At 35.9% G+C, this 16544-nt stretch overlaps 1 protein-coding gene across 1 annotated transcript in view; it reads right to left on the bottom strand.

Annotated features, from left to right (window-relative positions):
• The window catches only part of LOC133521173 (zinc finger protein ZIC 4), a 32514-nt gene extending 16325 nt beyond the window's left edge, over window positions 1–16189 (bottom strand). The window contains exons 1-2 of the mRNA XM_061855989.1: window positions 14877–16189; window positions 637–1470 (exon numbers count right to left, since the gene is read on the bottom strand). Of these exons, the coding sequence (XP_061711973.1) occupies window positions 637–1339 (703 nt within the window). The 5' untranslated portion in view covers window positions 1340–1470; window positions 14877–16189. The remainder of the gene's footprint in view (window positions 1–636; window positions 1471–14876) is intronic.
• Window positions 16190–16544: the final 355 nt, after the last annotated feature.

The following is a 16544-nucleotide window of genomic DNA, read 5'->3' as shown; positions in this document are numbered from 1 at the left end:
TAACTACCAATACTTTACAACAATACCACAGTATAGTGCGCGAGAGAGACAAACGTAAGAGAACGAGTCGACGGAACTGGACATTTTAATTTATGATAGTTTTTTTTAAGTATCTAATATTACACAGTTCAGATGAATCTTTCGACTTTTGTAATGAATTGAAAAATGGTTCCTGGCTTGAACGGTTTTTGTCCTTACCGAGAAACGGACTTCACAAGTCGACGGTTCAGTCCTTACATGACGCCCGTTAGAAATGGTGTTTGCGATTAGATCGAGTTACAAGGATCTTCTTTGAACGAGGTTGTTGTTTGGTGTCATTGTGTCGACTGGAGGCATTGTGATGGTGCGCTTCGTGTTCGTAACAGTCGTAATAGTGGGCGTCTGTTAGACCACGGGCGGCAATCAGCAGCCGCAGGAGGCGGATCATTATGCATTAATAAGCATCAAAATGTTTCCGCAGATCTATAAACACTCCGCTGGTACAAATGTTGCTGAAGTGGGTTACGAATACGAATGATTGACCTTAGTTTTGACGAGAGATGAATAAATGATTTTTGTTATTTTCATTACTTATATAGGCTAATATATTTTGTTGATTACGTTTAATACTAGGTATGGAATCTATTTGACACTTACCGGTATGTGTTCGTTTATGTATCTTGAGATTTTCGGATCGGGCAAACACTTTTCCGCAGCCGGGAAACGGGCAAGGGAAGGGTTTCTCGCCAGTGTGCACGCGTATATGGTTCACCAACTTATATTTCGCTTTGAACGGGCGACCGTTCCTCGAGCAACCTTGCCAGAAGCAGGCGTGCGTCGTGCACTCAGGTCCACCGACATGTTCTACTGTAAGATGCGTCACGATTTCGTGCATGCTCGAGAAGAGTTTGTTGCACAACTTGCGCGGGGGTGGTTGCTCGGGGTCGAGCCACTGGCAGCGCATGTCGCGCCTCGGAGGAGCGCGCACGTAGCGCAGAAAGGCGTGCGGAGCATGGGCATGCGCGTGAGGCACGAGCGGCGGGGCGCCGCCCTGGTAGTGCATGTCGCCACGCCAATCCCAGCTTTGCTCGAGCGGCTGCTGCGGGAACAGTTCGCCGCAGCCACCGTACTCGCGCAGGTACCCAGGCTGGTAGGAATGCAGCGGGTAGGGCTGGTAGTGCGGTGGGTGGTGCGGCGGCGGGTGCGGTGCAGTGGCCCGATGCTGCGGGCCCACGCCGCAAGCCGGCTGCGGTGACATTTTCAGCCCGTAGGACGCCAGGTGCGCGTGGTTCGTTTCGAGGAAGGCGTTCATGGCAGGGGTGGCCGACGCCGGCGCATAGCCCCATTCACCCGCCACCATCCACGCGGCGGGTGTCCCCCGCTGGAGCCTCGGTTTTTAACAGCGTCGACGCTGACGCTTTTCCACTTCACTTAATTACTACTTAGGTGTGCTTCTGTTTCTTCACCAAATTTTCTCGTGATCTTGCTTTCCTGTTGAAGAAACATTAAAATCTGTCAATTCTATTGCAGTCTACCATATCTTAATTAGTGAAAATTGTAATGTAAGTATATCATATTTTAAATATCATATCTATAACGTTTTTAATAAAATGTAAATAGTTCGACTAATACTCATTGGGTAATTTGAACTCTGTTAATGTCATACAGGTAGGCAGAGAGATGCCTAAACGGTCCGTGACCGTATCCCACTGGCGACCACAAATTGTATTCAAAATATAATAATATTTTGGACACCTATAATATCGAAAACTTATAATAAAAACGTGAGGCAGGGCAGGTACTCGTGGACATTAAATTAAACTGTGGGTGAATTTATACGACACTTTTATACGTCTGAGACAAAAATTTCGATTGTGTTCGTGTATATTTAATTTTAGTTTATTTGTTAGGTCTGGCTCCAATCTCTTTTATGGCACGTTGGCATCGATAGTTTATTAACATATATAGATGAATGATTAAACCTGTTTGTGGAGTGGCACGGCATCCAAAGTGCAGTGCCTTCCTTGGCAAGGCGTATACGCATACCTGCGTGGCGCATGTGTGCGCGCGCTCCAATGGCCAGGCTATCTACAGATGATTTGTAAGCAGAGAAATTCGTACACGATCTAAACTAATTGTATAATTTCCTCCGCGTCCAGCTAGTGTGAATTATCGAGGTTCATTCACATCCACACATACACATCCTGAATACTTTATGTATGATTTTGATTATCATCTCGATCCAAATATGATGAGTATGCCTAAAAGTATATTAATTTATGCTCGTTACGTCTAGGGAATTCAAAGACTGATCTTTGATAAATCTAGTTAATTAGATATACCTGCAGTTTAATTATTTATCATGTTTCTAATATCGCAGACCAAGGATAATAGGCATTATATAATATTGTGCCTACACTCTAAATTCGACCATATGTAGGTAATTCAGCAATCATAACTAGTGGTCCAATGAGTACGAATATACGTTTTATTGGGTTTTTTTATCACCTTGCCAGCATTTAGTCTACCGCTTGCAACAAATAGCCTAGTTCTAGTCCATATTAGATTCCATCAGCTCTCTACAGTCCTTATCCTTAGCCTAGCCTAGCGGGTTATTCTCAATTATTACATTAACGCCTAGATTTGCTCGAGGCTGGCTCCATGCACCCGTCGCGTATTAGTTTCAATTTACTTTTAGTTTCTCATGCTCCGAAAGTGGGTCGTTGACTGTTCAAATTCCATTATGATAATTAACTCCCAGTTCCTTAACGATAACGATATTTTTGCCTAAATTGTTAATTTAAAGTACACTTAAGAAATATATACTACTGAAGTTTATACTTAGCCGTGTTTTCTTTTTAATGCACATACATGTATTTTTAATACTTTCCTCGTATTTGAAATTAAAAGTAGATTATTTAACTCGGGTGAAAGGCACCATTCCTGTCGAGGTAGTTTGGTGCTGGAACGCAGTGAGGGCACCAATAGTCCGATAAATACTGGATTATAGTATTGATAATATTCTAAATGTAAAAGATTAGCAATCGATGGGTTTTCTACGTCAAGAAATCTTAAAGCTCTTTTTACTTAAAACAAAATTTGAATAACCAAAATATAAACTTGTTTTTGAAAAATTCTGTTAAATATACAACAGTTATCGGTTATTTATATTGAAGGTTATTTTCCTACATATAGCAGTTATTAAGTTTTATACACTTCTAGTTTTTATGAGTACTAAATAAAAAGGAAGCCCTTTTGAAAATATCAATATTAAAAGTTGACTAATTTGGTACAAGTACATATTTGCCAGATACAGTACCGTTACAGTCCTTTGTTATATAATTAAACTCCAGTTTTAAATACCGCAACAGTTAATCTCTTTGTTTACCCGTTTTTTTTGCTAACGGCAAACTCTAAATCTACTGATTCCGAAATAATCTTGTTTATGCATTGTTTGAAACACTCAACGGCACAGGCATCGGCGCGGCCATACCTGGCCCGCTTAAACAATGTCACTCCTTTCAGATTTCCATCTAATCTGTACATTATCTGCGAGGCTCCCTGCCGTGTGGCCGCTTCATCACAAAGCAACGGGTTGACAGATCTTTACAGAAAGACATGCAGGAATAGGATTACTCAAAATATGACATTTGCTGACGTTTAAATCAATTCCCATGGCATTTTATACCTTATGGTTCGTTACATAAAAGATGTTTGGAACAACTTTCGAGTTTCTTTTAGGTAGGTAGGAACCTACTCTGCATCTGCTACACGCTTTTTATTATGGCTGTTTTTGAGAATCACCTATAATCTTATTAGGATAGTCGTTTTGAGATAGATGTGCAATATTTATCAGTTTAAAAGATTTTCGCTATTTAAGTTGGATTTATGTTATTGTTAATACTTTTTCATTGCAGATTTATTCAGTTCTTTGATACTTTGACGTGCTTCTTTACATTTAAGACTAGGCTTTTACATAGGTATTCGAAAAATAATAGGTATTATATACAGTTGATGAACATTCTTATTTTCTATATAGGTAAGTAGGTATAGGTATTCTTACTTTATTAAGGAGCAAACCATCTGCTATAATAATTATTATTTGTTTTTACCAAACATTTATAGTTAGACCAAGATAAGTCTGCAACGATTTTGATAGCACAAGCGTTATTATAAACGTCAAACTTCTATGACATTATGATGTATAAATAACACTTGCACTGCGTGTGTTATCAAAATCCTTGCAGACTTGTCTTGGTCCAACACTAACCTCCTATCTAGTTATTATGAATATTATAATACAAAGAGTAGGATAATTAAGCTTTAGCCGAATTCAAAAAAAAATTGTTAACTGCACCAATCATAGGACCAAACGGGAGAAATTTTGGAGTATTTTGGATATTTTACCGACACCTGTAAAATTTCTGGCGCTCTATGCGTTAAAAGTTGAATGTCCTATTTGTCATTTATGTTTTCTATGCATTTAATGAAAGCTACTGCAAATGGTTTCAATATTATTAACAAATTAAAACTATGTTTTTTTGCTCCAGTCATGGGATGTATGGCGCCATCAATTTTCAAAATAACAAATATCAATGAAAATTTAAACATTTAAGCTCTTTGGCTCTTGCTTATGGCAAAATGCTGCCAGCGTTTAAAAGCTTACGAAATTAAAGTTTAAGAGCGTACTCCCATCTTAAATGCCGGCAACGCACTTACAACCCCTTTGGTGTTACAGGTGTCCATGGGCGGCGGTAATCGCTTACCATCAGGTGATCCGTCTGCTCGTTTGCCTCCTCTATCATAAAAAAAGCTGATGGTAAATACGTGTTTACTGGTGCCAGTCCCATCACAGGGGCGTTTATTATATCCCTTTTATACTGCATGTATTTTTGATATAACAACAAACTTAAAACGAGACGTAGATTTTAGTGGTATGAAATGATACTGAAAGTAAAATGTGGCATTACGATGAAAAGGGACCTTATTGTCGATGGCGAAACCGCAGGTTGTTATACAGTTATATATATATAATACATATAATAGGTACATATTAGAAGTCAAAACATTTTTTTTGACCCGCAGTTCTTAAAAAAAATTGCCTTAGGAGGGGAGTGCTGAGACATTTATTTTTGTATGGATTTTTTTTTCAGAAACCTATCACGTGTGGTATCGTATTACCACCAGTGGCGTAGTATGGGTGGCACCCGGTGCAGAAATTGTGGGTGCCACCCCAAAATACAATTAAAACTTGTAAAATATATAAAAAAGTAATAGTCATTTATGTTTAATATTCCATAGCTCAGAATTTACCCCATCGCTTTCATTTTAGATGCCATGAACTTTTAATCTTACACCCTGGCGGGTGCTGCCTCTGCATGCGTTCAATGACACGGACAAGAACAGCATCCGCTCGGTGTAACCTTTACATTTCGTAAGTGTCAGAAGGGAATCTACGTGTTGGCGTCGGCTCTGCGCACGCCTCCCAAATGTTCGGGTCAGCTATTTCCGGTAGAAGATATACAATTTATGATAAAACTATTTTTTATTTTTTTTACTCATTGACGTATTTACTCGTAAATTTAGTAAAATATTAAAATTCCACATCAACACTTGCAATCTCACGTCATCATAATTTATATTTTGTGTTGCGTTATAAAATTTAAATACTACTTAGATATATTTTTTGTTAAAATGTTAAGATTGTTTAATCTAGATTTAATCATTGTAGCCCGCAAGTAATTTCTAACTAATTTTAATTTACTGAAACTCCTCTCATATCAAGCAACTGATTTCGCATATTGTTATAAATAAGTGCGTCTATTTGAGATATTGCGAGATTTGGAAGAGATTCTGTAAAATCCCATTTCACAATCAATTTCAAATAGTCCAGAGTCATCCAATTAGAAACAGCGACATAGTTTCACAATTGCAGAAATAATCACTACTTCAAAAAAACCTTCACAATGGTCCTGAATTTAAAAAAAAAAACCTACGAGACACATATTATTGTTACATTCAAGGGGCCCACAATGAACCCGAGAGATCACGCATTTCTGAGACCAAAAGAAGGAAAATATCTTAAAAGGGTTTAGATCAATTTGGCAATTTTTTGGTCCAAATCCAATGTCCATGTCCAATCAGAAGCATGAAAATTATACAGGAAAAATTTAGGAAGTGTAAAACAATTATAATTTTAAAATGTCAATAGTTTATACTTAAACCGAATTACCTTACGGGTAACATTCTAGAATGGACAGGCAATATGTTATTAATCTTACTGTCTAAGCAGAATATGATCAGGAATATGTTATTAATCTTACTGTCTAAGCAGAATATGATCAGGAATATACTGTCAAAATCTCTCGGGTTCCTGGTGGGCGCGTTGTATATTATTTCCTTAATGGCAGTTGTACAATCTGCCACAGTTTTAAGATTTTTTATAGGTGGCACTACTGATGTTCACGGGTGGGGTTCACTCCTAATTGGGTGACAACCGGGGCGGGGCGGACGTATGGACTTGTAATTACTGCCTAGTAGTTACAAGTCCATACGTCCTGGTAAAAGAACCGGTGGTCCCACGGTGAACGCCGTAAGGTCTCTGCTGTATAATAACAGAGAAACTTATTATAAACTGCGACACATTGGTGAAGAGTGGACTCTAATAACGCAAAGAGATATGGAAGCTGAGTGTTTGTACGTTTCTTCACTATAAATAGAAAAAGAAAACTAGATTTAATAGACTGCAGTCATTGAAGTATGTTTATGCATCGTGATTACAATGCATTTTATGATAAGGTAGATATATTAGGTACCTAATATATCTATGTATATATCTAAGTGCGTAATTTTTTATAATATTATTACGAATTTGATCTAGGTTTGTAATGGATATGATCTGTCAGTGTCAAAAGCCAGCCAGTGTGCTTTGTCTGATATATATATATATAATATCGAAGTGCATTTAGATATCAGAAAAAACACATTATTTTAATTTATCAATGATAAGTTGAGATGATTTGGCTTTTGCCACTGACAGATCATATCCATTACAAATCTAGATCAAATTCGTAACCTGTTAAAATCAGAATATGCTTCAAGATATAGTTAGAATAGGTAGTTTGGTTATTTGATAAACATTATGTTGGACAATGTTGACATGCTTTGACAAATGACCAGTTAAAAAACTTATTGTAATATTTTAATTGGAAAAGACAATAATATCATAAAAAGTGTTTATATTGATGCCAATAAACAGTTCAATACACAACCATATGTTTTTTCATTCGTTTCTATGTATGTGGTACAAATCAGCTTATTGCTTCATCAAAGTGATATTGTATAGAAAAATAACCCGACTTGGGTCTTCGAAAGCACATCGGTTTTTTCAACACAAAAAAAATCCGCTATGTGCCCAAAATATAAATAAAAAATTATAACACCTTAAATAAGAAGTTAAGATTTCCATACAACTCATTATTTAATGCCCCATTAAAAACTTGAATTTTTGACATTTCCAGTTTTTGTTTTCTATATAAACTTATAAAATAAACATGTTTTATGTGTCTCCTGTAAAGTTGGGTTTTATAACATAGCGGATTTTACAAGCGCAGCGACGATATAAAATAACACTTGCACATTCTGGGCTATCGAAATCGCTGCCAACTAAGCTTGGTCCTCCTGAGAACTGGATTTTGACAAAAATGATACTTTTGAACAAAAAATATTTTTTGGTTCAGAAATGACGATGATGGAGTTCTGAGGTAACAATCATGAAAGAAAATACGGTCGAATTGATAACCTTCTCCTTTTTTAAGTCGGATAAAAAGATACTGATGATGTGTACATACGTAAAGAGGTAGGTTTGTACCTAATTAGATTATCGAAGTATAATTAACTTACTGTGATATAGCAGCCGATTTTACCTTAAGTGCCGTAGGTTAGAGAGCGGCATTTCTGAATAACGTACCGCTTTTTTCATCACAATATGGTTACAAAAATTTTTATTAGCATTCTTGAGGGTTTTCTTTAATGACTTCGGCGTTACCGGATTTTTTGACATTTGCTTGATAGAAAAAAATCACGAACGTAGTTTTAAAACGCACTTTAAAAATGAGTAACTATTTATGCACAAACGCTTGAAATATAATAGTTGTTGCTTAAAATGCGCAAATTTATTCTTGAGGGAACTCATCGATTTGTTTTGCGAAAACTTATAACAAATTAAAATTTAAATACATGATATTCGAGGTTCCGAGCTCGCATATCCATCTCGGTCACGCTTACCCTCAGTGAGAGTGAGAGAACACGAGCCTACGGGACCTTAACAATTAACATTGTTAGACAAGACACAAGACTGGTTATCAGTGCAATAGGGGTAATATGATATTAAGGATATTTTACATCTCCAAATTTATTGTTTTATTCACTATAGAAACTATAGATCTTTGGTATCTTGTAACAGTTTTTTATTATTATAATGTAGTGTTTACTGGGGTGGGTCGCTCATATGTGGAGAAAAAAAGTAATACTTCGGGCATAGTTATAAAAAAGCTATTACAGTATTCTAAATGGTCTGCAGAGTATATCTATGTATAAAAAGATATACCATTGTCCATCTCGAAATTGAATCATACATAATACTGCAAAAAAAATGAACTGGTTCTACGGGTCTCTAAAAACATTTTTTTGATAATGTGAATATTTCGGAAATTATCGCCCTGAAAGAAAAAAAATGGGTAGGACCTCTAACTTCTGTAAAACAAAAGCTTAATAAATACTTTCAATGAAAAATATAGGGAACATGATCGGTCCAGCTATTGCAAATAGTCTTCTCTTCTTAGTAAAAAGTAAAAACACGTACAAAGCGCTACGAAAGCTCGTTCAGTGCGGTAATCCGCAAACGTACCACAACCCTCATATGTCAGGTATGTGACGGTTCCAACAGCCTGCTTCAGCTCATCCCTGGAAATCCGACTACATTTTGGAGGCACTGGAATGACCTACATATGGGTTCTAAACTGTACAATATTACGTAAAAAGTGTAATTGTAATTGTAAGTCTATTCTGTAGTAATTGTAATTTATTGTAATGTTATTTTAATTTTAATCCATTGTAATGCAATTTTAATTTTAACATAAGTTCCGATGTTTTTTTTTATAATTTTTCTTGTTTTTGGCATAGTGTTTAATTTTATTGTCTTTTTAAATTTTAGATGTTGGCATGTACTTATTATAATTTTAATTTCATATTGTTATTTTTTACAGCTTGAAATAAATAATTTGAATTGAATTTAATTGAAAGTATTCCCTTATGCTTGTAATGTACATGATACTTACTAATAGCCCAGGTTTAGCCTATTCTGATAGAATAGTAACTACGGAGCCCTACACTGATTGATTGCGTAACGCACTTACTGATTGGAAAAACTGTCGAAAACAGCTATTTTAATTATGTGCATTTTCTTCGTTACTTCTTTAAAAGAAAACTTTTCTATGATTTCGCCAATGTCAAAAGGATGCTAGTAGAGCATGAGATTGTTCAGTAATATCTGCTTTTAGTAAAATGATAGCTGGACGGCGCGCGAAACTTAAAACGGCGTGTAAAGTTAGGAAATAAGATTTAAACAAAAGTTACAACACGCCGCGCGAAACTTGCGACGGAAGATTGGCAATTGCCTGGCTTTTAACGTTTTACCTCAGTAACTCCGAAAGTATACTTCTGATTAAAATTTTACTAGTCAAACCCCTCGGCTATACCACCAGCTATTTTGTACTAAAACTATACGGCTATGGTATATGCGAGTAAAGATATGCATTCGATAATACATGAAAAGTAAACATGTTATCGTAATTTTTTTCTATCATGCCAACTGTAATTTAACTTGCAAATATCTGAGTGAAGTTTTTCAAGGCATTTGTCCTTGATTAAAACGTGTAAAAATTCAATATAACAAGTGCAATTTTGCGTTCGCCCTGTCTTAATAAGTACCTTTTTTATTTTGTAAGTTTATACTTTTTGTAAAGCTTCATAATATGGAGCTTCTTAAATCTTGTAGGAACCGACTACGTTTAGGCTTTTAAGCTTGAGACTAATTTTGATTTGAAAATTTAACACAATTTATTTTAATTTTATTTTAAATGCAAATTACGAATATATGGATTCATTTATTGCTATTAAATATGAAGTTTTTGCATACTTTTATTTAGCTTCACCGTTCTAATGGGTCTAAACTCAATGATTTTGTTTTTCCATCGAAGAGTTCCTTTGCCCAGCTTCCGGCTGCACCGTCAGGTCAGCCTAGCTCTAGCCTAGCCATCATAGCTCTATGTTAGCCTATTATTGCATTGTCATCGGAAATAAGGAAATATGCTAAATTTTAGCTCTATCTGACATCGGGAAGTATTTTAAATTTAAGTTACAAGATTTAAAGAACATATACAGCGTGTATTTATGACACAATCGCATCATTCAAGGGTATTTCAAATTTTTTCCTTATTTCCGTTGATAATGCAATAATATGCTAACATGGAGCTAATCTGATGATTCAGCCGGAAGCTGGACAGAGGAACTCATCGATGGAAAAACGTAAACTCATCGAGTATAGGCTCGTTAGAATGATCTCGAGAAGTACTTGATAGACATGGAAAGGAAAGGACAAAAGTACAGTTGTCGTTTTAGACTAGTATTTTTATACAATATTATAACGATCCTTTTGTGAAATTCTTATTATTAAGTTTGCCATATCTATAATTCAATGTTTTTTTAGAACAATAATCACTGCATCAATAAATTGCTCTGATATTTAGATTAAGATGATATTTGTAAAATTTGACGATTTTAAAGTGCTTGTTGCTAGGCCTATTTGAATAAAGAATATATATTGATATTGATATATTGTTGGCAATAAAAATGTGCATAAAATAATATATTTGACGATAACTTTTTTAATTCATTGATGAGTTTCGAAGTTGTGAATGTGATATCTAATTAGCCATTGTTATTATTAAATAGTAAAACGTAATTGTAGCTAAACTGAAATGCCGGAGCTCAACGAGGGGAGGGAGGGTTGTGAGGGACGGCAACGCGCATGTAGCTACTCTGGAGTTTCAGTTGTACATAGGCTACGGATACTGCTTACCATCAGGCGAGACGTATGCTTGTTTTCCACCGACATAGTGTAAAAAAAAATATATTTTAAGTTTGATTCGATTCGTTCGATTTATTTTATTAAAGTGCACACGTATTTCAAAATACTCGTGTCGATATAAAACACTCCCTTCGGTCGTGTTTTAATTTATCGCCACTCGTTTCGAATTTCCTATTTTTCGCACTTGTATCGCAATGTAAAAAAACAAAGTCCCCGCCGCGTCTGTCTGTTTGTTTGTATGTTCGCGATAAACTCAAAAATTACTGAACAGATTTTCATGCGGTTTTCAGCTATCAGCAGAGTGATTGTTGAGGAAGGTTCAGGTGTATAATTTATTAAGGTGTTTAATCCGTCCGAAGCCGGGGCAGGTCGCTAGTAATTAATTATATTTTAGATTTGCATCAATCAGTCAGACCAAGATAAGTTGGCAGCGATTTTGGCAGCCCCGACAGTGATAATGTTATTTTAACGTCAAACTTCTATGATATTATGACGTTTACTTAACACTTGCACAGGCTGGTCTATCATAATCAGATAATCACTGCCAACTTATCTTGATCTGACTCTTTTTGTTTAGTCTCAATTATATTTTACTTATATTAGTTTCAAAAGAGCCCCTTTTCTATCATTAAAATTGTTGGATAAATATCCCTACTTATTTATATTACAAATGCAAAAGTATCTCTGTTTGTCTGTTACCTCTTCACGCTTTAACTACTGAACCGATTTAGATGAAAAATAATGTATGGATAGCTTGAGATGAGAAGGATTTAGAATAGTTTTTATTAATCATTATCATCATCCAAAGTAGAAAAAGCCGCAAGCAGAAGCTAGTATTACCTGTGTATATTTAAAACAATTGATCAGAATAACTTATAAATGAATTAAAAGTGGAAAAATTCACTGTCTTGGGTAAGACCCAAGACCACTGGATCACTAAAACTGTGCTTTGCCATCTGCTACCAATGAAGCTTAATTTTCTAAGTTTAATCGCAGACGTTTTTGTTTGAAACAAAATAAATTCCTTGATTAGATTTACCAATATCTAAAAAAAAAATGACGATGGCGATGTTTTGAAATAAATAGACAATAATTTGAATAACGCATAAAAAATTACGTGAAGATCGAAACTGAATTTCTAACTTTTCTTTACCTACTTTTAAATATATTATAATAAAGTTAAGGAAGATAAACCTTAACATTTTTATAAATAAATTGCATTTAGCCAGATCTACGTAGGTGATTCCATAAGTGCTTGTGCAAATGTACGGACACTTTGATATACTAAGTATTAATTTAAGTACCTAATGTATCATTTCAAATCGTCATAGTAAAATAATTTGTTTCGTATGGACTAATGTACTACTACCGGGTAGTAGTGACTTATCTAAATATGTTAAGTTAAATTTCATACTTATGTGGACTAATTTGGATTTGTCTCTTTCTGTTTGTTCCAATTGATATTTGAATGTGCAGCTCGTGTGAGCGGCGTTGCATGAATAAAAAAAATCCTTTGGCAGAATTGGTCCTAAGGACCCAAGGGTGGATTTCAGAAGTGAAGCCATCTAGATTTTTAATGTAAATGAGAGGGGGGCTAAAAACTTTATCTTTATATCTATATCATTTAAGGTACAGTCAGCATCAAAAGTAGCTTCATTCTGTAACAGCTTACTTAAAATGTGGTGGTTCTATATGTAGAACAATTAAGACGGTAAAACATATACTTTTGAATGTAAATTTTAGAGATTTATTTGGAAAAGCTATCCGGAATATCAGATACTTTTGGCGCGTTGTTTCATCCGCTACTATTGATGCTGACTGTACTAGGCCAAGTATGGTATCGTTTTCGTATAAATCGAGGATACCGAATTCATTTATGATACCATGTTGTCAATAACCGCTGAACCGATTTAGATAAAATTTGGTATATCGGAGTGTCGGGGAAGTACATAAGATGATAGAGAAGTTTTTATCCCAATAATTTTCCCTTAAAAGTGAAAAGGAATGTGTAAGTAAGTTTGTATGAGGAACCAATAACAGCTGAACCGATTTATATGAAATCCACGTCTACATCTTTGATTTAGTTGAAAATGATACTAATCTTGACTGATATTAACCTCAGATGTCGCCGACGCTGAGCCCCTATATCTTAGGAGCACAATGATTAATTCTGCCAAAGGAAATAATTTATTTAGAGAACGCCGTTTTTAGGGTTCCGAACCCAAAGGGTAAAACGGGACCCTATTACTAAGACTCCGCTGTCCGTCCGTCCGTCTGTCACCAAGCTGTATCTCATGAACCGAGACAGTTGAAATTTTCACAGATGATGTATTTCTGTTGCCGCTATAACAACAAATATAAAAAGTACGGAACCCTCGGTGGGCGAGTACGACTCGCACTTGTCCGGTTTTTTTGATCTTCTTATGACTAATGCTAATACGTCTAAATAACATGTATACCTAAAAAACACAAATCTGCTCTTTTGATTTAATTATGGCATAACTAGATTATGAAAATAACTTAGGTAGTTGTTTACTTAGATCATACTGAAAGTTCCTGGATTCTTAAAAACCGTAGTAAATACGAATCTTTTTTTTAATAGATAGTAGCTAGCGAAGATCTCCGTTTTAACTCGGGCATTTGTTCTACTCTACAGTAGGGCTAAGATGGTCGGCTCTATATCATTTGTCACCATGCCTGTCACGTTCTAACAAGTATGTAAGTGTGAAAGTGACGGGCATAGTGAGAAGCGATAAAAATGGAACCATGCTGCCACTGCAGGTCGCAACAATAAGTTATATTTTCAACAAGTAAACATTTTCATTGCGTGACCTCTAAGTGGCTCATTCCAGAAACTTTCAGTATTACCCACGTATGAACAACACAGGGAAGGTGGTATGGTTTTCATTTAAGCAATTATGTAGACAGTATTTTCATAGGTCATAATTAGGTCACTTACATAAAGCTATCAATTGAGTACTTGATATATAATCAATACTAGGCAGGACAACGGTTAGAGAGTAAAATATAATACGAACTTCATTAGAATTGCTTGTAAATGAGCCACAAGTTATCGAACGCATTCATCTGAAGGTACGGATCTGATGGTCGCGGTTATTGACGTGATAATGACAATGTGCTGTTAATGTGATAATGACGCCTGTACGTGGATAACAGCGTCCATCATACACTTACTGGACAATTATATCTACCTACATAATTATGATCAATCTCAGTGGCGCAGTTAGATAAAAAAATAACACATTGATTTGATATTAACCCCGGTGCATCCTATCGCCCTAATATGGAAATGTAAAGTGAAGCACTGAGATTAATATCCGATAAATATTTTTATCTGAATAACAAAAAGATACCTATATGACAATTTATATGTGGTAGGAGTTTTCTTCAATCAGTGCAATTTTTACTTAGTGCTTAATGAAATATTTTGTAGGGCTAGTTGGGACACGAAATGAGGAGCTCTACCTACCCATCAATAAGTATTTATACAAAACTGAGGAACATAAAATCGACAACCAAATATACATAGGTATCAGTCCATTATTGGATTTCCTTTTAATTGGGTAAAATATGGAGTATGCCCTTCCCGTACCTACTCGTATACCCCAGTAAAAAGGGAATATATTCACGGGAAACTCACAGCACTATGACCTCTTGAAAGTTTGTGACAAAATTTAACAAAGTAAAAATGTATATGTTTAAAATATATAAGTATGTTAAATCTTACTTGAATAATTTTCAGTCAGTCTTCGTTTCAACAATCACGTAAGTAAAATCACAAATAGTAGTTTGTCGGTTAGCACACGAAAATATATTCAGAGCACTTCACTGAATCTAAATCGACATAGAAAATATTTTTCAGTATCTCCAAGAAATTAGAGCATTGATCACAGTGGTTGGTTGACGTGGTGTTATAAAAATTTAGTTTTGATTTCACAGCCGCATTCTGTGACGAAATGAGGTGTAATCGGTAGCATCAGTTTGGTAGAGTGTTTGTAACCGAGCAATTTTTTTTGGTAGAGATGAAAAGCTTCGCGACGTGTGTCCACCGACTCCGCTGAGGCTCTCAGCATGACTGCGGGCTCCCGCGTCGCCGCCCCTCGGCCCAGGCGACTTACTGTTTCTAAGAAAATATTTTGTAAACGAAACGGGCCCGGCAACCCTGCACGCGGTGAGGAGGGCGGTACAGCGTAAACTTTTTCATCCAATGACGCCCGCTCCGCAGTTGTAACCGGTAAGTTATACCCTTCTCGCTCTGTCCATAGTTATACTCCGTGCGTGAAAGAGCCAGATGATCCACGTTGAGCTTATAACGATAGTGTTGAGAAGAAATTTTCTTTGTGTTTGTGTCGTAATGTGTTTGCTTTATCAGATTTACGTTGAAAGCTCCCCGTTAGCTTTCGAGGGCGCCATGTCGAGCGTTCTTTCTAGCGGAGCGTCGAAGACTCTGGTGGGACAAAGAGAGAAGACGCCGGGAAATGCTCTGGCTAATGTATTTTCCTGTGGGAAGGAAAACACATGTTGTCGCTTTTAATTTAATCGCGTCACGCTGCGAGCGCGTGTCGCGCTTAGAGGTGGGTAGTTTTTCTTCGTGCGCCATTTTCTTACTAAATTATAGGTATTATTTTGCTACATAAATAACACCCGAAACTATGGAGAGGTTATTATTACTTACGATGATTTAGTAGGTAAATGATAGGAAAAGAGAACCCATGGGATCTAAAATTAAACTCGTGATAATTTCATGTCAAACAAGATAATAAGCAGTCATACTTACTTATACTAGATTCTTAAGCAAAGCAAGAAAATATCAATAATTAAATATATTCAGGTAGGTTGCGTGTTTGCTCCTAGTTTATAACCCATTTAAATATCGACCTCACTGTTTAAAAAAAGAGGAATCAGATTTTAATGACAGTTTTGATAATTACACTTTCACACAAAACTCCACTAAATAAGTAATATAGTACCTACTTGTGAATCTGTACCTAATTATAATTAGATTAATAAAATAAGGCAGCCAGACGTAATTGTAGCACTAAGCAGACACATTTGCATTTTCTCACTGCAGATACATTTGCATGTGAACGAAATCGAAATTGAATTAAAGTCTACCTAGATAGTATTTACATATAAATAAATAAATACTATAGGACATTATTTGACAAAATACCAAAACTCCACAGTAAGCTCAGGCTTTTGTTGTGGGTACTCAGACAACGATATAGGTATATCAATATATAAATACTTAAATACATAGAAAACAACCCAGACTCAGGAACAAATATCCGTGCTCATTAACAAAATAAATGCCCTTACCGGGATTTGAACCCGGAACCATCGGCTATATAGGCAGGGTCACCACCCACTAGGCCAGAACGGTCGCCAAATGACA

This window comes from Cydia pomonella, chromosome 1 (assembly GCF_033807575.1).
Source record: "Cydia pomonella isolate Wapato2018A chromosome 1, ilCydPomo1, whole genome shotgun sequence".
Classification (NCBI taxonomy): Eukaryota; Metazoa; Arthropoda; class Insecta; order Lepidoptera; family Tortricidae; genus Cydia; species Cydia pomonella.
The sequence above is the reverse complement of the archived record's forward strand: the minus strand, read 5'-3'. Positions and strand labels throughout refer to the sequence as shown.